Source organism: Magnolia sinica, chromosome 10 (genome assembly GCF_029962835.1).
Source record: "Magnolia sinica isolate HGM2019 chromosome 10, MsV1, whole genome shotgun sequence".
Classification (NCBI taxonomy): Eukaryota; Viridiplantae; Streptophyta; class Magnoliopsida; order Magnoliales; family Magnoliaceae; genus Magnolia; species Magnolia sinica.
This window is the reverse complement of record NC_080582.1, coordinates 17,509,234-17,527,180: the sequence shown is the minus strand read 5'-3', so window position 1 is coordinate 17,527,180 and position 17,947 is coordinate 17,509,234. Positions and strand designations below refer to the sequence as shown.

Genomic DNA, 17,947 nt, shown 5'->3' with positions numbered 1-17,947 from the left:
AAAAACAGATGGGCAGCATGGATAATGCATATACATGACGACGTGGATGATATATAATAAGTATACATGAACGTACATTGTTTCCTTTGGTTTGGTCCACTTAAGCTTTGGATATGATTCAATTTTGGATCATGTCCTAAAATGATATGTAAAAACAGAGAGACAGCATGAATCACGTATCGTTTTTTTGTTTATCAGCACTGAGATATTCTTTCCATGTAATAATATTACTTTGGTCATGACCTTCTACTATTGAAAACTTTAAGACTAATATATACTTGTCTTTTGAGTTGTAATTTTTTATTCATTGTTATTGTCTAATGTAAGATATTAAACTTTATGTTATTTTTTAATTTTGTTACTTTTCTATTAGACATTTTTAATATTATTTTGTAGCATTATCTTCGTATTTAAAAATGTTCATATTTTTTATATTATTTATTTAAGCAAAAAAAAAAAAATTGACTTGACCTAGATATGAACTTGCTTGGTTCAATTCAAATATTTGAACCAAACCAAACCAAGCTCAAACTGTCTAATCCAGACCAAACTAAGCCCAAACAATAGGAATAAGCTTGAAGCTAGGCTCGTGTAAAGCTCTCACATAACAAACCAAACCAAACTTGGGTCAAACTCGGTTCAGCTCACCAGTGTAATTATGCTTTACGCAAAACCATGTCTGCCATCTAACCAGCCCAATCTGAGGCAACTCATCTGAGTCAACTCAGAGTTGGTTGAGTCCAATCCAGTTCAGCACCATGAATTAGCATTGAAAATATGCAACCAAACAGCCGATATGAATCACAGAGTCTTCAATCCATGGGCTCCACACAATCTTGGTGCAAAACCATATCTACCACCCAACCAGTCCAATCTGAGGCAACTCATCTGAGTCAACTCAGCCTTAGTTGAGTCTAACCCAGTTTAGCACCATGAATTAGCTTTGAAAATATGCAACCCTAACACACCCATGTCCAGACTCAGTGACAAATGGGTCGATCTGAGTCACTGAGTCTTCAATCCATGGGCTCCACACAATCTTGGTGCAAAACCATTATATGCCACCCAACCAGTCCAATATCAGACAACTCAGAGTCGACTCGGACTCGACCGAGTCGAATCAAGTTCAACGCCATGAGTTGGCATTGAAAACATGCAACCCCAACACACCCCTGAGTCCAGACTCAGTGTCAAACGGGTCAATCTGAGTCACTGAGTCTTCAATCCATGAGCTCCCACACAATCTTGGTGCAACCATATCTGCCATATCATTTACCACAATTGAACATAGCTTTTAGAGATCCTGATGGGTAGTTTGGGGACCATACTTCAGTCCCAGCACCGACCTAAAAGCATTTATAACTCTAGAGAAAATGCTCGTACCAAAAGACAGACGTGTAAGAAGTAGCCCCTGGTAAAAGAGTAAAAAGATGGTAACTAATAACAACCCACTCCAGTGATGAAGTTGCTATACAAAGCTGCAAAGTACAGCCTATTGCATTTAAATTCCATTGATTCAACACAGACCAACTGAAATATGGAGGGAAAAGGAGTAAGAGCTCCCACACTCTTTCTATTCCTCCATCACCTTCTCCTTCTACTGCTCTTTCCACCCTTTGATCATGGGGTCCATGGCGCGCTCACCCCGGCCATGTTCATCTTCGGCGACTCGCTGATCGACGACGGCAACAACAACTGGCTACCGTCGATGGCGAAGGCGAATTACGCACCCTATGGCATTGATTTTGGTTTCCCGAGTGGCCGATTCTGTAACGGCCTCACCGTTGTGGATTACGGCGGTAATGTTCCTCGATATATATGTATGTTAATTTCATTTTTTTGGTCCACTTTGTTAGTGAACCTAGACCATCCAATTAATGGACCAGTTCTTGGATGGGCCATCTATCATTCATTTTTTGAAGATTGAGTGGTTGGGTATAGCCAATCATGCAAAGGTTGGACCATGGCTCATACATTAGGTGGTCTTTTGGTTGGTTCACCATAAAAGCTGATTAATTGAGTGGACGACTGTCATATAAAACAAAAACGTAACTACGTTGGTCAAGCTCAAATCTAGTATTTCTACTTGAAAAATCAAATACTATAACCTCTAGCTTTTACATTAAGTAGAATATTGGGTGAAATGGACCTTTGACCGTTGGATTGACAGTTAGCCCAAACCACCTACAAAAAAGTGTCTATTTCTGGTTTGTGTTTTAAAACATTTCAACATACATTAGGTTCTTTTTATGGTGATCCATTTAATTCATGAACATATGGTGTAGAATTTTCTTAATTTTTATTTCTATACATTACAGCAAGAGTTCTAGGCTTACCGTTCGTGCCGCCGTATTTGAGTCCAACGTTGAAAGGCCTAAAGATCTTGAAAGGTATCAACTATGCATCGGCAGCGGCGGGCATTCTCGACGAAACGGGCCGGCATTATGTAAATTTACTAACCTTTTTCTATATTTTTTTAAAGGGTGTGTTTGGTTGCACCAAATTTCATGAAATATCATGAAAATTTGCACATAATTAGAATTCATCATGAAATTTCATGATGTTGGGTGCAACCAAACGCACCTTATGATAAAGTTGTGGGTTTATGGTCTGGCTCGCCTCAAGACAGGAGTCCCACCTAATGGAAGGATTTCCCAAAAGCAAGTGTGTTCCCTCTTGGCACATGTGCCAGCAGCGTGAGGAGTTCGCTCTTTTGGGCCTTTGGACACTAATTTGAATCATGCATGTGCTCTTCTCTGGTAGAAAATTTTACAAAAGAATACATATTTCTGGTACTTTTTTTGAAAAAGTTTTCAAAAAACAACCTCATTAATGGGCACTATGAGAGAGTTTTACAAAATACTATCAATTTACCATAACTTTTTCAAAAAACTACCTCATTAGTGATATAATTATCATTCCACTGCCTTCATGTCTCATCTTAACCGCATCTGAGGCAAAGGTCCGAACATTCAGCTCCATCTATAACTCAGATGAACCATATGATTGAAAACAGTGTAATTATCACCCTTCAACCTGTTTCTATTAGTGTGGTATAAGTGAATTAGGAATGGATATGATTTTTTGTCCATGCATCTAAGATTTTATGTGTAATTTAATGGTTGGATTGGATTTCATAAAAAGTTATCTGTAAAAATTAAGAGTGGACGTGGTCTTCCAACTGTTTCTTTTGTCGGTAACAGAATCACAGGTCAGTATGATTCTTTGGTTCCTTAACATACCTGACTGATGGTCAGGATTTTTGGGTTACAAGGAGAATCTGAAGCAGCGTACCTGATGAACGGTGTGGATCTCATGAAAGTTCTACCCACGTGGCTCTAAGTGCGCGAGATGCACTGCCGCGGAACCGAATCGTCTGCAGCACCTGTTTCTCGGAGCGCGTGAAACAAGGCAGCGGATTGCCTGCTGGGCCAGCACCACGTAACTACTTCGTGTCAGGACTCTCTGAGCCACCAAGATTTTATCCACACCGTCCATTCGTTTTTACAGATAATTTTAATGCATGAACCATAAATTGAAGCATATATAATTCTCAAATGGACCACACCACAGGAAAGGGTGGGGATTGAATGCTTACCGTTGAAAACTTACTGGGGGCTCAGAACTTGTGGTTCAAGCTGAGATTCGTATTTTTCCTTCATCCAGGTTCACGTGACTTTATGATTGTACAACAAATAAACATTACTGGGTGGGCCCTAGGAAGGTTTCAACGGTGGACGTCATTATCCCCATTGTTTCCTATGATATGGTCCACTGGAGCTTTGTATACGGTCTTCGATTTTGATATCAAGCACTAATATGATCTGAAAAAACGGATGGACGGCTTGGATTAAACACATCCATGACGGTGGGCTCCATAGAGTCCTGACATCATGTAGCTACATGATATTGGGGCCACCAGGCAATCCCTGTCGAATGAGAATAATGTAAAAAATTTGCACCCAAAACTGCCTTAAATTCGCAAGGTGTGGCCCACCTGAGATTTCTATCAGGCTGATTTCTATCTCTTCTCTTCATCCTGGAGACTTACACCTGATTAACGGTTGTGATGAAAGATACAAACCACAGTGACCCCACATGCAAACCTATGGTTGGCATCACACCCCAATGTTGTATGTGTCGTGGCCTATCTGAGTTGTAGATCTAGATAATTTTTGTCATTACAGCCTAAGATCGATAACAAAACCTGATAGACGGATTAGATTTTAGATAAACAACATGTGGGCTCCATAGACTTGTGTGTTGCGAGGATTCCAGTCCCACAAACGCCGCTATTTTAGTAAACCGGTTGCACCTTATATAATGGTCCATCAAGAAGATAACTTCAAATTTTTCACATGTGTAAGAAATCCAACTCGTCCAATTGGTTGGTCCTATCATGAGGATGACATTGAGAAGAAATTTCAGCCATGTCCACTCATTTTCGGGAGGCCAATAGTATTTTAATATACATCAATGGCTATAAAAAAATTTCCATTATGTGTGCTATCTGATCACTTTACAGGTATGCTTTTTTACCTTAGTGATACTAGCGGTGGGCCTAACCTATTGGACGGGTTGGATGTCACATGAATATAACAGGTTGGAAGTTATCCACTGGGAAGACCGTACATACTTGTCCAACCTGTCGGACCTTAGGCTTTTCCTTATAGTAAATAAGTGGGGCCCACAACGAATTTTTCAGCTGTACCATACAAACATAACCATCTGATATATGAAACTATGGGGTGTATGCATGCAGGGAGCAAGGGTGTCATTTAATGGGCAGATACAACTATTTCAGAAGACTCTTAGTGTGGATTTTCCACTGCTATTCCCAGATCGGACGGCTCTCGCTCAATACCTTGCAAAATCCGTGTTTCTCATCAACTTGGGGAGCAATGACTACATCAACAACTACCTCCTCCCCAATCTCTACACCACCAGCCGAACGTACGGCCCTGATGAATTTGCTGACCTCCTCATCAGGACATTCTCCCAGCAATTAACGGTCAGTTCTCATGTGGGCCCTACCATCTTGATTGATTTGTCATACACCCCATTTCTCATTTTTGCGATTTGAAGTGCTCCCGAAGTGTACGAATCGGTTAGGGTGGGGGTAGTGTATGGGAACCTTCCCATGCACGTATTGGACTTGTTGGAATTTAGATCACCTATCTGGACCGTCCATTGGGTCCATTCCGTTGTTCTGACACTGTCTTGTGAAAATCTACGGCAATCAGATTGTCATAAAATATCCGTGACGGACATTTAGTATGACCGTGACCGTTCTCGTCAATCCAATTTTCATTCCACTTATTGAACGGTTTGGATGATATGATCCGTACGAATTTTTCGAGGCAGTAAACGAAGATTGAACTGGATATAATGGACGGTCTAGATTCATGATTTAGATTGGAAAGCGTCCCAATGCAACTATGTCCATGAGAAGTTCCAATACAGTCAGGCGTACACGCGTCTACAAAGCTGCTAATGCACACGCTGCCACGTATGCTATCATGGCTGACATGTGCAATATCCAAGCCATCCATAAGGTGGTTTTGACGTCGACGGACGTTCTTTCCCAAAATAAATCTATTCCATGCAGCAGATGGGCCACAATGTTAGAAACAATTACACGGTTAAGAAAACTTCAGCGAAGTAATTTTCAACGGTTAATTTTCTTTGTAAAAAGTGGCCGACCTGACAATTGGAAATATCTGATTCTCGTATGAGAGCATTTAAATATTGGCATGCCTCTGATGCACGGATTGGATATCTTTCCAATGCGCTGGCTGGCATTGGCATGTGCAATAACTTTCCTTCACGCGTGTGGCCTTAGGAAAGCTATTTAGTTTGACGCGGTTGCCTGGAGACCAGGTCATATCTGCGGACACGAGTCTGTAGGCCCCATCGTGATATGTGTATTTCATCTACGACGCCCATCCGTTTTTCCCCTTCATTTCAGAGTATGAGCCCAGAAATGAAGCAGATCTAAAGCTCAAGTGGACCACACCACAGGAAACAGAGGAGATTGAATGCCTCCCGTTGAAATTTTGTTGGGGGCCACGGAAGTTTTGGATCAAGCTGATTTTTTTTTCCCTTTGTTCCGGTCCGTGTGACCTTATGAACAGGTTCAATAGAAAATAAACATCATGGTGGGCCGTAGGAAGGTTTCAATGGTGAGCGTCATTATCCTCACTGTTTCCTGTGGTGTGGTCCCCCTTGAGATTTGTACATATTTCAATTTTGAGAACATGTACTAAAACGAGCTGAAACAACTGATGAACGGGGTGGATTAAACACATACATCAAGGTAGACCCCACACAGTTGGGTAACCGTGTGCTTGGTGGCTAGGGCTGTTCACAAGTCAAGCTAGCTTGAAAAACTTGCTTAAATCTGTTCGAGTCAGCTTGGATTGACTCGGCTTGAATGGTCGATTCGAGCCAAGCCAAGTTAGTTATTTGAAGTTCGAGTCGAGTTCAATCCAGGTTCAATTAGGGGGCATTTCAGCTCGACTCGACTCAATTAATAAATATATTAAATATTATATTATATTTTATATATATATATATATATATATAAGTTTTAACTTTTAACTTTTAAATTTAAAAAAAAAAAAAAAAAAAACCCCTAGAGTCTTTACTTGACTACACGCACCCCCTTTCCCTTTTTCTTTCTTCTCTTTCTCTACCTGCTGTCAGCCGCACGCTGGCCCAGACTTCCACCACCAATTTTCATTTCAGCTCCACAATAGTATGATTTCAATCTCTTGAGATTTATTTCTTGGGCGAGAAATCTAAGAAATCTGAGATGGGTTCTTCTCAAATTTGTTAGAGCTTTAAAGAAATCCAATGATCTGATTAGCTAGAGCTCTTTACTTGGATTTCTGATCAGTGTTCTGCTCTATTTCTTTTCTAGTACTTGGATTTCTTCTGGTAGAAGAAGATCAAGAATAGATCGGTTCTTACAGGTTTCCTCATCCGATTCGAAGTTTTATTTGGTTTTTTCATCGGGTTTTGCTTTCATTCTCCTAAGATTTTTGAATTTTTCATCAATGGAGGAGGATTAAAAATAGAATCCATTATTCTCTCACCCAACAAGCTCGAGCTTGACTCGAGGTAAACTCGACTCGACTCAACAACTTTGACAAACAAGTCAAGCTTCAATGTTGATGTGACGCCTCGTCACTGTGGTCACATGTGGGAGGGCGCACATGTGGGTGAGCCCAAAGGTGGCTGGCAGGCTACTGTGCACACAGTGAAGGTGAAATTTTGTCAATGTTTATATGTGGAGTTGTCACCCTATACTATATGAGGCCTTTTGGGGGCTACACTGAGAACAAAACCGTGCGAGTTGTGTCCAAAGCGGACAATATCATACACTGTAGGAGTGTGCTGTTACAAATGGTATCAGAGCCGAGGACGACTCCACCCTCGGTGGGGGATATTGTGACGCCCCGTCACTGTGGTCACATGTGAGCGGGCACACATGGGCGGGCGCACATATGGGCGAGCCCCAAGGTGGCTGGCAGGCTACTGTGCACACAGTGAAGGTGAAACTTTGTCCCACATCAGAAGTGTCATCTAAAGTTGTGGTGGTTATATGTGGGTTACCACCCTATACTGTAGGAGGCCTTTTAAGACTACTCCGAAAACAAAACCATGATGGCTGCCCTCAGAGTGGACAATATCATACAGTGTAAGTATGGGCTATTACAGTTGAGCTCGAGGCCAAACTCAAACTGGAGTACATGATCGACAAGCCAAGCCAAGCTTAGCTCGACTCGACTCAACTCAGCTGGATGCCCACCTCTAGGTCTGAGGCAATCCGCGTGCCTTTAGTTGAGGTATGAATAGTGAAATGCTCAGATACAAGGTTCTTGTACGTGAATTTTTACATACAACGCCTTCTTTTCTACAAACATGTCCTTTTCATAGAAAATCCAAGCCGTTAAAATCCTGGGTCCACACGTAATGATCTCCTGGGATAAAATTTCGGAGTAACCGACTAATTAGGTGGGCCACAACATTATGAAAACAGAACATCATTTACCCATTGATTTCGATGGTGTACCCACCTGCTTGGTGGGACTTAGGATACGTTGACACAGACCGTAATCCGATGACGCCGACCACGAATGGACCATGACTCTCAGATTGGACCCTCCTCTTTCGATCCCTGACCTGCATTTGAATTTTCTCAACCGTCTATTTACAGTGCTGGCAATGTCCATTAGGGAGATTTTTCTGGCCATGGTCCATCCATTGTGGGCCCATCAGATCATTGCAATGGATCACAGGTCACTCCACTTTCTAGCTGAACGAATCAAATGGTCAGATTCGTCTGACCGATAGAAGATCAGATGCTTCAGAACCACCAACAGGCCGCCTGCCAGAAACATCACTGCAGCTGATGTGTTTTTAATAAGGTGGGGCCCTCTAATTCAACCTCAAGAGCTACTGATTTTTCAGCTACACCTGTCAGACTATGCTATATAACTCTTTGATGAGCTTTGCTGGGCCCACACGCGTCTGAAATACAGCTCCTGCTCATGTACCTGCCACACGTGCCAGCATGGTATGTGGGTCCCAGCACCGTGACAAATATGACCGAGATTTTGATTTTGAACAATCTCGTGATAATATCAAGATAAATTGACTAAACAATGTTATCATGATATTATGGCGGGATTTAGATTTTCAAAAATAACTGTGGATTTTAAAATATCGTATTTTACCGTTATAATATCCCGATATTAACTCGAAAAGTAGAAACAAAAATTAATGAATTTGTTATATAATTATATATTTAAAATTAAATTTTATGTAATAATTTATAATAATAAAAATATCACTATGTGTCTGAAATCCAATCCGTCCATCAAAAGGGCGCAACTATATTGATGAACCAACCAAGACTCAGGTTGTTGATCAACTGGTCAGGTGGGCCGCAGTTTGAAAAATAAATGTACGGCCGTGAAATGGTTGGCTGAGTATTCTAACCCGTGTTTCCAATAGTGTGGCCCACCTGCCTAATGGACTGGATTTAACTTCAGGGAAACATCTACAAGTTTGGACCAACCTGATGAACGGGTTGGATCTCGAACCTACGTGCCATGATGGCACACGTGTGGCATGCACATGAGCTTTACTGCCCACATCGCTTAAGCAAAGCACTAGTAGTCTACTAGACGGAGCCTCTTTTTTTTCTTTCTAAATCACAGGGATTTCCCTTGGCCCACATGACCAGTTATCACCAATTGCATGAAGGAATGGACCGTCCAGATTGATGATTGGACATCCCACGTATTACTTAAAAGACCGGGTCGGGTTCGGATCAACCCAACCCACTTGGATACTGAGTCGGGTCTGGTTTTCGGGTAATTGTAGGGAGCGTTGGTCCACGTATTCAATTAGGTAATTTTTTAGTATAGACCCAGTGTACCACTCACTTTTTTTTTACTCCATTTCAAAAAAACTTATCTAACTAAACTAAGCCTCTATTTGTACCGATGAACCCATGAAGATGAAAATACCTCTACTTTATTTAGCTGTTTTATCATAAAAAGTAAGAGTATTTTTATTTAAAACTCTATTTTCATACCTGAAAATCGATAGCATATCTTTCTTTCCGACGTTAAAAAAATAAAAATACCCTAAAAATTTACTTTTACAGCATAACTTTCTTTCTGGCGTTAAAAAAACAAAAATGTACAGAATGGAGGAGTCTACGCTGCTAAGTTTTTCAATTCAACTCAGGCTCCGCGAGGACATGGCCTTAAAAGCTTAAACATTTTGATGCTCTGGCAGTCTATGATAGATTATACGCATGCACTCAAAAGTTGTGCACGTGTAGGATACACGTAACTCAAATTAAACCATACAAATCGTGGGAGCCACATTTTAGTGGGTCATATACCAATACTGACACTTAATAAGATCGTAACCATCTGTTCTTGGACATCCAATGGAAGGTTAAAATCAACGGTGGTCAACTGCCCGATTCAACAAAAGGAAAAAATTCCATTAATCAGAGATCACTAAGGGCCAGTTCGAGCTGGGGACAGCACAACTGGACTCAGCAAACTTGACTCGTGCAACTCGATCCAAACCAAGTGAGTAAGTCTATTCTAATTAAGTTGACTTTCTCCGGTCCAAACTCAAACCGGATCGAATTCAAGTCACCCAGTAACTCAACTTGGCTCAATCTGAAATCCAACTAACTCAACTCTTACATATATATTTTTTTAAAAAAAAACTTATATAGATATGTTTCATATCTAAAATGCCGTGTAACCAATGGAGGTGTGGTAGATCTGAAATGCCGTGTAGTTAATCGCAATGTTGCAATTTTGTCAAGTGAATATAGGTTTTGAGTTATGATTTTAGCAACCAGACATAACTAGGTGTCAATTTTATTTTATTTTTTGTTATCTTGCTAGTACACCCAACTGTTAGTTCACACTTTACTCTTAGCCACCCCCACTAAGGATCTATACCAAGAACACAGTGTTGAAACAAGGTATCTTTCACTCAGTCTACCACTTGAGCTAGGGATCTGGGTGTAACTCGGTGCCAACCTGATCCAAGATCCATATTGGTTCAGGTCAAACTTGGATTCGGATCATATCAAGCATGTTGGACTGAGTTGGGTCAAGTTCAAGTGAGGCCTATTTCAAAACCAAATCGGGTCAGGTCAGCACTAACTCAGCCCGACTCAACTCGATGCCAAGGTCCAGAGCCAATCCATCTAACTTTAGGGTTTTCATGACATATCTACACTTTGAACCCACGATACGAATGGTTGATCATAGTCACATCATGCCACGTTTACAACTTACGAGTGCATGCGTATGGACCATCACACTCATCCAGAGTTTCAAATAACTCCATCCTGCAGGCCAACTAACTTTTCAGAAAATCATAAAAATGGCCTGCAGAACATAAAAGCCATCATTTGTATTTTATTGCCGTATCTACTTTGGAGGACAGCAAGCATGGCCCACCAAGATATCTTTGCAGCCTACATTAATGAGTCAATGCATCTCACGCAAGGTCCTTTTATTATAATAAAGAAACCTTGTTTAATCATTAAATGAGCTGCCAGTTAATCAGGATCGTTCATCCGTTGGACCTATAACTTTGGAGATGGATAGCTCATTAAGGGTCACCAAGTTTTGTAGGGACCATCATGATGTATGTGTTGTATCGACGCCGTCCATCCATTTGGAGAGATCATTTTAGGATATAAGCCGAAGAAGGAGGAAGATTCAAAGCTCCGGTGAACCCCACCACAGAAAACAGTGGGGAGAGTGACGCCCACCGTTGAAACCTTCTTAGGACCACCACGGTGTTTATTTCAGATCCTGCCTGTTCATCAGTTAACACAGACACAAACATCAGCTTGATCGAAAACTTCCTTAAGCCTCTGAAAGTTTTTAACGGTGGTCGTCATTCTCCCCACTGTTTTCTATGGTGGGGTCCACTAGAGATTTGTATCTGACTCGTTCTTTGGCTCATGCATTAAAATGATCTCTCCAAATGGATGGACGGTGTGGATATAATACATACATCATGGCGGGCCCACAAAACTTGGTGATGTCAATTCATTAGCGAGTCTCCCTACTCAACCTGTCAGTAGCTAATCCGCGTCCCCCATCAAGAGACCCATCATCCAAAGAACGGTCTGGATTATAGGCCAGACGGTTGAAATGCGCCATCATACTAATCACCAAGAAAGGAGTTTTTTAATGACTGATAAGATAGTGTCAGTTGTAGTGCTGCTAGTTTCATCAGGGGACACTCGGATAATCAAATCAACCAATCTGGGTTGCCTGTTAGGTTCTGTAAAATGGACTAACAAGATAAGACAGCTCTATCCGTCTGACCAAATTGTTTAATCAGGAAACAATTTGAGTCATCTAATTGTTAGGCCCATCATCGATTGCTTGTGATTCTTGAGGTTTTTTTTTTCTTTTTCTTTTTTTTCTCTTTTTTTTTTTTGGCCGAAGAAAGAAAATGGAGGTGAGGGGACAATTCTAAATTTTATTTTATTTTTTTTTCTCCCAAGTGATAGAGTGACGCAATCACTTGTAAGAGAGAACTGAATAACAAAACTTATTTATGTAATTGGATTGAATAAGCAACTTGGCATGAAGAATTAAATAAACAAGAAGACTTGCATATAAGTCTTTTTTTTTCTTTTGGTAAAGCAACAGGGGTATGAGAAAAATGTATGCATAACATGGAAGAACCTGCTATGAAGGATTATAATTGATGAAAGAAAGTTGAAGTCACAGGGTCCATGCTTGTAGATTTAGTGCGATTATGTACTTGGTTTAAGTTAGATAAAGAAGGTTGACATGATAGAGTCATTTTTTATTTGATCTTCATCTTCTACTTAGTTTTGATATAAGATAGATTACATAATGATAGAAGGGCTTGATGACCCTTTGTTATCTCTCTCTCTCTCTCTCTCTCTCTCTCTCCCTTAATCAAGACTTCTGTTAGTATTGGATCTTTGGATCTTAAGTAGCATCAAAACATCATCAACAAACTGCACGTTTCTGATAATATGAAATTTTCTTTTATCGGATCTAAGTATTTGTATCATTTTTCATAAGGCGAATAGCCAACAAAGATACACAATTCGTAATCATATTTTCCAATTTATTACTACCAGATTTTAGTATCTAACATAGCATACACATCTAAAAATATATCAGTGTGAGATATTGGAATGTTTTTTAGTCAAAACTTGGAATGGGTTTTTTTCATTTAAAACCACACTTGTTAATTTGTTAATAACATAGCTAGTTGGTAATAACACATCTAGCCATAAGAAATTTGAAATTTAGGACATCATTTGAAACCAAAATGACGTAACAACTTTAAGTGACAATTCTTATGTTTGGCTACTCGTTTTGCTGCGGAATGTTTAGAGAAGCAATATGATGAATTATTTAATTATTTTCAAGATATTCATCAAATATCTTACTCATGTATTCTCTTCTATTATCATATCTTAAAATTATAACATTGGCATCATAAAGAGTAGTAATCATTTTATGAAAAAAAAAATGCATTAAATACTTCGCTTTTAGATTTTAATGTATAAATTGGTAATGATATTTAAAAGTCATTAATAAAGTTCATAAAGTACTTAAAGCCAAATAATAAGTCCACCCGGCATGGCCCCTTAATCACACTAAAAGTCTTGTTGCATGAGTTTTCATTGTGCTTAAATGTTGTTGTGGCCTTTTTAGCATAATGACAAGTCTTGCACTTATTAAGTAATAAATGGGCGCAAAAGATGTAGCACTCTGTCTAATAGATGTCTACGCCTCCAATGTCAAATCTTATTAATGTGCTTTAGAGAGCTTTTATATCCTATTCCAATAAGTAGAGTCATGTGCATCTCCCCATCCTCCTCTGATCTCCTTCCTCAAGTTCTATAAAACAGAATTTTGGAACAAAATTATGACAAAACAATTAAAAGATTTAGTTAGTTTAATGATAAATAACAAGCTAGATAGAAATGTGGGAACTCAAAGAATTCCTCACACATTAATATTGGATAACAGATTAGTCTTATCGATTCCATGAATTAGGTTACCGATCTATCGGCAAGAGAAACCATCTTATCTCATTATGTTATAGAAATAGGTTATCTAAGAAACCATCTTATCTCATTATGTTATAGAAATAGGTTATCTAATATCCCCACGTCGCTTGTCACCTTTAGCATTGCTTCACTGCACCTCCACCAAAATCTAACAGTATGTTGCCTTGATTAACGGCATCTTCCAATCGTTTAACAGAGTCAAGGTGAGGTGCGCATTCATCTAATTGCAAGACACCTTGATGTACCTGTTCAGGTTTTCGGGAAGGTCCCGAATTTTGGGCATAGTTTTAAAATAAATAAGTTTTTCTTTCTTTCAAGCCCTCATCCAACTAACCAGCTCTCTCTCAGTTAGGCTGATACGAGCTCTTAGAATCAACCCTGTTTACTTCCACTATAGATAAAACACTAAAGGAGGGGAATGTCATAGTTACAGTTATTCTATCTGAAGAAAATCCTAGTATCTAGATAATCCCATTTACATTCAATAGAAACAATTTCCTTTTAGTCCCACTCAGTCAAACTCTTTCTTACTGATGAAGGTAAACTTAGGTACGTCAATTGCAAGATTTCAACCCTGAAGAAGGAGAGCTTAACTACCTTTAGTGGGAATCAACCATCTTATCATATCATTGCTCCCCAATTTCATAGAACCATGTATATTTGAAAGCATTTTCTTCTTGTAGTCCTCATCATCTAAAATTTATGCAGAAAAAACAATCTTGGTTCAATTTATTAATTGCAACAAGATATCTTGAAATCTAGCATAGATAATAAATAATTAAAAAATCTGCATCTCTCTGTGGCATATGGGAAGGGCTCTCTTATATAAACCTCATTAATGATCCAATAAAGCTGGAAAAAAATTGAGCAGGACAAAATATTTCCAATGCTAGCTAAGTTGTCTACCTACCATGAACACACCAGTCGTAGCAACTGAGCTTCCTTCATATGGATTGAGATATATGCACACTGAGAGGAGTGGTTGTGTATAGAAAAACCAGTTAGAGGTGAATAATACAGTATAAGAGATGAGAATCCTATATAAAACCAACAACATGCGCCTTGGTTCTGAACTTCCAATCTGATCTTGGGGCCATGACTTTAGCAACAGTTGGAAGTTCCACAATTGTAGTTCCTTATATTGAGGTAATGTATGCCTTGTCTACAATTTCCAAGTGCCTGTGTATCAAGGATCATGCTCAGACAGAGCATCCAATATCTCCCCATCACACAATCTTAGCTGTCTCATCTGTCCTTCAAACGGTTAGCTAAAATAATAAAATCATCAATGGTCCAGATTCGAGACAAAAAAGAACAAGGGGTTCTGTGTTTCGTTCTCGATGAGGTGAAACAAATGGATGGCCAGGATTCACTGCCACAGTGACGAGTGAAATGCAGAAAAACATAAAATGAATGTAGTATTTTCCTCTATATGAACAATTAATGATTGTTTTAGATTCATAATATTTATGGATCTAACGGGTTTTCTCTGCAGAGACTATATGGTCTGGGAGCAAGGAAAATGGTGCTGGTTGGACTCGGCCCGCTTGGATGCATACCGAGTCAGCTATCCATGGTCAATGGGAGCAATGGTTGCGTCGAGCGAGTTAACAACCTGGTCGGCGCATTCAACGAACGGCTCGTGCAGCTCACCGCCACACTGGGTACCACCCTCCCTGGCTCTTACTTCGTCTACCAAGACGTCTATCGTGTCTTCGCCGACATGATCAACAACCCATCTAATTACGGTAAGTACCGAACATCCGTTCAGCAATCTCAACTGAACAATGATCATGGCCCACAAATCATAGTTGGAGACATGAACCCGTCAACTGGACCACATGTCAATGTCAGAGTACTCTGTCTGCATTATGCTATGCTCCATCACTTGTCCATAGACTCAATGAGGGAATGATTCCCGAGTCGACTCGAACCTGTTCACATACTTCACTCAATTAGCAAGCTTACAACCCTAGGTGGTAGCCTGATCTTTCTGAGTTTTTCATATATTCAATCAAGTTCTTCCATGTAAAACAGGAAAACCTAAACTACTCAGTGACTCAATCCGAAACGAGTTGACTCGGCTAGTTATTCAAACCCTCAATATGTAACTTGCAAGCACCAATTAGATCTCTACTAAGAAGTGCCAGGATGACTCACCACCATGGTTCAGTAATCCAAAGCAGATCTGGTGGGCCCCATGGTAGGCCCCAGAAATATTCTACATACAAAGAACCCAACCGTCAGCAATGATGCACTACAAATTGATGGTTATGAAAGAGGGGGGGAAAAAAAAGCAAGTCTGTATGCAAAGGTAAAACACAGCATCAGTTTGCATTGAACGGAGAAGAAGTCAAAATTCAAACCATTAGAATCTCCAATCTGGAAGATTGATTTCTGGGGCAATCCATCCACTGCAGGGCCGTTCGGATCAACGGCTTGGATCGCCAGACCAGGGACCCTACTACCACAGAGTTGTTTCAACAACAAATTCTACTTTAAATCCTCTACTAACAGGAGAGATGAGGCTATCAATCAGTTGCTGTCTGCAAATGGGGAGTTCCTATCTGATGCTCTCTCTTTCTAAACCTTTGTTTTTTCGTGTTGGGGTTTTCTAGGGTTTACTGTAGCAAACCAAGCATGCTGTGGAAATGGGAGGTATGGAGGAGCTGTCAGCTGCCTTCCCCTGCAACGACCTTGCACTAACAGAGACCAATACATCTTCTGGGATTCTTTCCATCCAACCCAAGCTGTCAATGCCATCATAGCCGAAAGCTGTTACGGCGAGTCAGCGACCGACTGCCATCCAATCAGCATCTCCCAGCTGGCCCAGATATAGACAACATAGCCAAGAAATAAAAACTACTGCAAGCATCATTTATGATTTTTAGCCATATATGAGTGTATGTTAGATTAAATGAATAAACTCTGCAATTTTTCCCATTCTGCTATGTTAGTACATTACAGAGCCCAACCATAATATATCATTCTACTTTCACTACCAAAGTAAAGGGACTGAGCAACCATGAATACCAAAGCTATAGAATAAATGGACCTTTGATGACATTTAGGCTATGTTTAGCTGCACAAGTGAATTAAATTGCAAATATTCAGATCAAGCTACCAGAAAAGGCAAAAATCAATTATGTTTCCCACTAATGCTAAGTAAGCCTTCAAATTGCAGTTACACCCCTCCCTCATAAGCTGCAACTTATTGACTTGACCTGAGTTCAGGATGGGTTGAGTCGGGTTGTCAAGGTCCTCAGATTGGGTTATGGTTGGAAAACACCAACCTGATTTGAAATCGGGTTGGCTTCAGGTTGAGCAAATTTGAGTCGGGTTATTTCAGGCTTGGTTGGGTTGGGTCAGGTTAGGTTGATTATAGAGAAATTTGGGTGGGGTGCCTCGGATTAGAAATTGGATCAGGTCAGGTTGTGGGTTGGGTTTTCTTGACATCATGTTGAGTTGGGTTGCAACCTGAATTGCACCTCTACTTCCACCCTCTGTATGGGAGAAGTGTTCTTGGATTCAGAAAGGGCATGATTCAGATAGAGGCCTACGACGGAGTTGATGAGGAGTCTCTCGAATGCTTACCTTGCAGGATGAGCTTAATCACAAATAAAGAAATGTAACATGAATTTTCATATGCTTTTTAATTGTTGAAGTCAAGACTAAAATTGAAGAAGGTTTTCACAGGATAGATTGATGCCTCCAAGTATTTTTCAGATACAAGATCAACACCCTAATAGGGGCACAGCTCGGGCGGGTCACATAAGGTTGAGGGTAGAATATTCGACATGACCTTTGGGTCTCTCTTATTCCTTTCTCATTACAATCTCTATTTTTCACTAATCTAACTTGCACTTTAGGTTTCTTCATCGCTTCCCTACAGCTACAGGTATTCTAGATCTTACTATGACCAACCCAATTGTAACTTGAAACAAACTCCACCTCTTTGACCACTGAATACTTCTGCTTAAGCCAACTTGCTAGCCTAGATAACTTAGAAACCAAGTTTGAAAAACCAACTCAACTAACCTTAGAAGCTTCTCAAGACTAAAAACCCAAACCACTTCTAGAATTCTCCCTAGGCAAACACCTAGCCAGATGGAGCCAGGCCATTTAATCATTCGAGCAAGGTCCAGATTTGTCCATATTAATGGCTGATTGTTTGATTAGGCCCATCCAAGGGTTCAGATTGTAGATCACACCAGATAAAGCCCATACAACCAGTCAGGAAAAAGATCAGGCATAGCCAACCCTCAAGATTGAAGATCTAAACTACATGATCCATTTTAAGCCTACTGATTATCTGGACAA

General features: G+C 40.1%; 1 protein-coding gene and 1 long non-coding RNA gene across 2 annotated transcripts; one reads left to right on the top strand and one right to left on the bottom strand.

Annotated features, from left to right (window-relative positions):
- Positions 1-1,457: 1,457 nt before the first annotated feature.
- LOC131258092 (GDSL esterase/lipase 7) lies at positions 1,458-16,570 on the top strand. Its single transcript, XM_058259153.1, has 5 exons — positions 1,458-1,799; positions 2,319-2,446; positions 4,763-5,011; positions 15,123-15,375; positions 16,246-16,570. Exons 1-5 carry the CDS (start codon positions 1,538-1,540, stop codon positions 16,464-16,466), a joined length of 1,113 nt encoding a protein of 370 aa, XP_058115136.1. The 5' UTR covers positions 1,458-1,537; the 3' UTR covers positions 16,467-16,570.
- LOC131258093 (uncharacterized) lies at positions 15,033-16,246 on the bottom strand. Its single transcript, XR_009177866.1, has 3 exons — positions 15,994-16,246; positions 15,788-15,848; positions 15,033-15,561 (listed from the first exon to the last, which is right to left on the bottom strand). It is a non-coding gene; the product is annotated as an uncharacterized LOC131258093 (long non-coding RNA).
- Positions 16,571-17,947: the final 1,377 nt, after the last annotated feature.

What these genes read in the sequence shown, in the direction of transcription:
- LOC131258092 (XM_058259153.1), top strand. Translation starts at nt 1,538, where the DNA reads ATGGAGGGAAAAGGAGTAAGAGCTCCCACACTCTTTCTATTCCTCCAT. An exon ending in CACCGTTGTGGATTACGGCG is followed by an intron (nt 1,800 to 2,318) that starts GTAATGTTCCTC and finishes TATACATTACAG; the next exon opens with CAAGAGTTCTAGGCTTACCG. An exon ending in CAACAACCCATCTAATTACG is followed by an intron (nt 15,376 to 16,245) that starts GTAAGTACCGAA and finishes GGGGTTTTCTAG; the next exon opens with GGTTTACTGTAGCAAACCAA.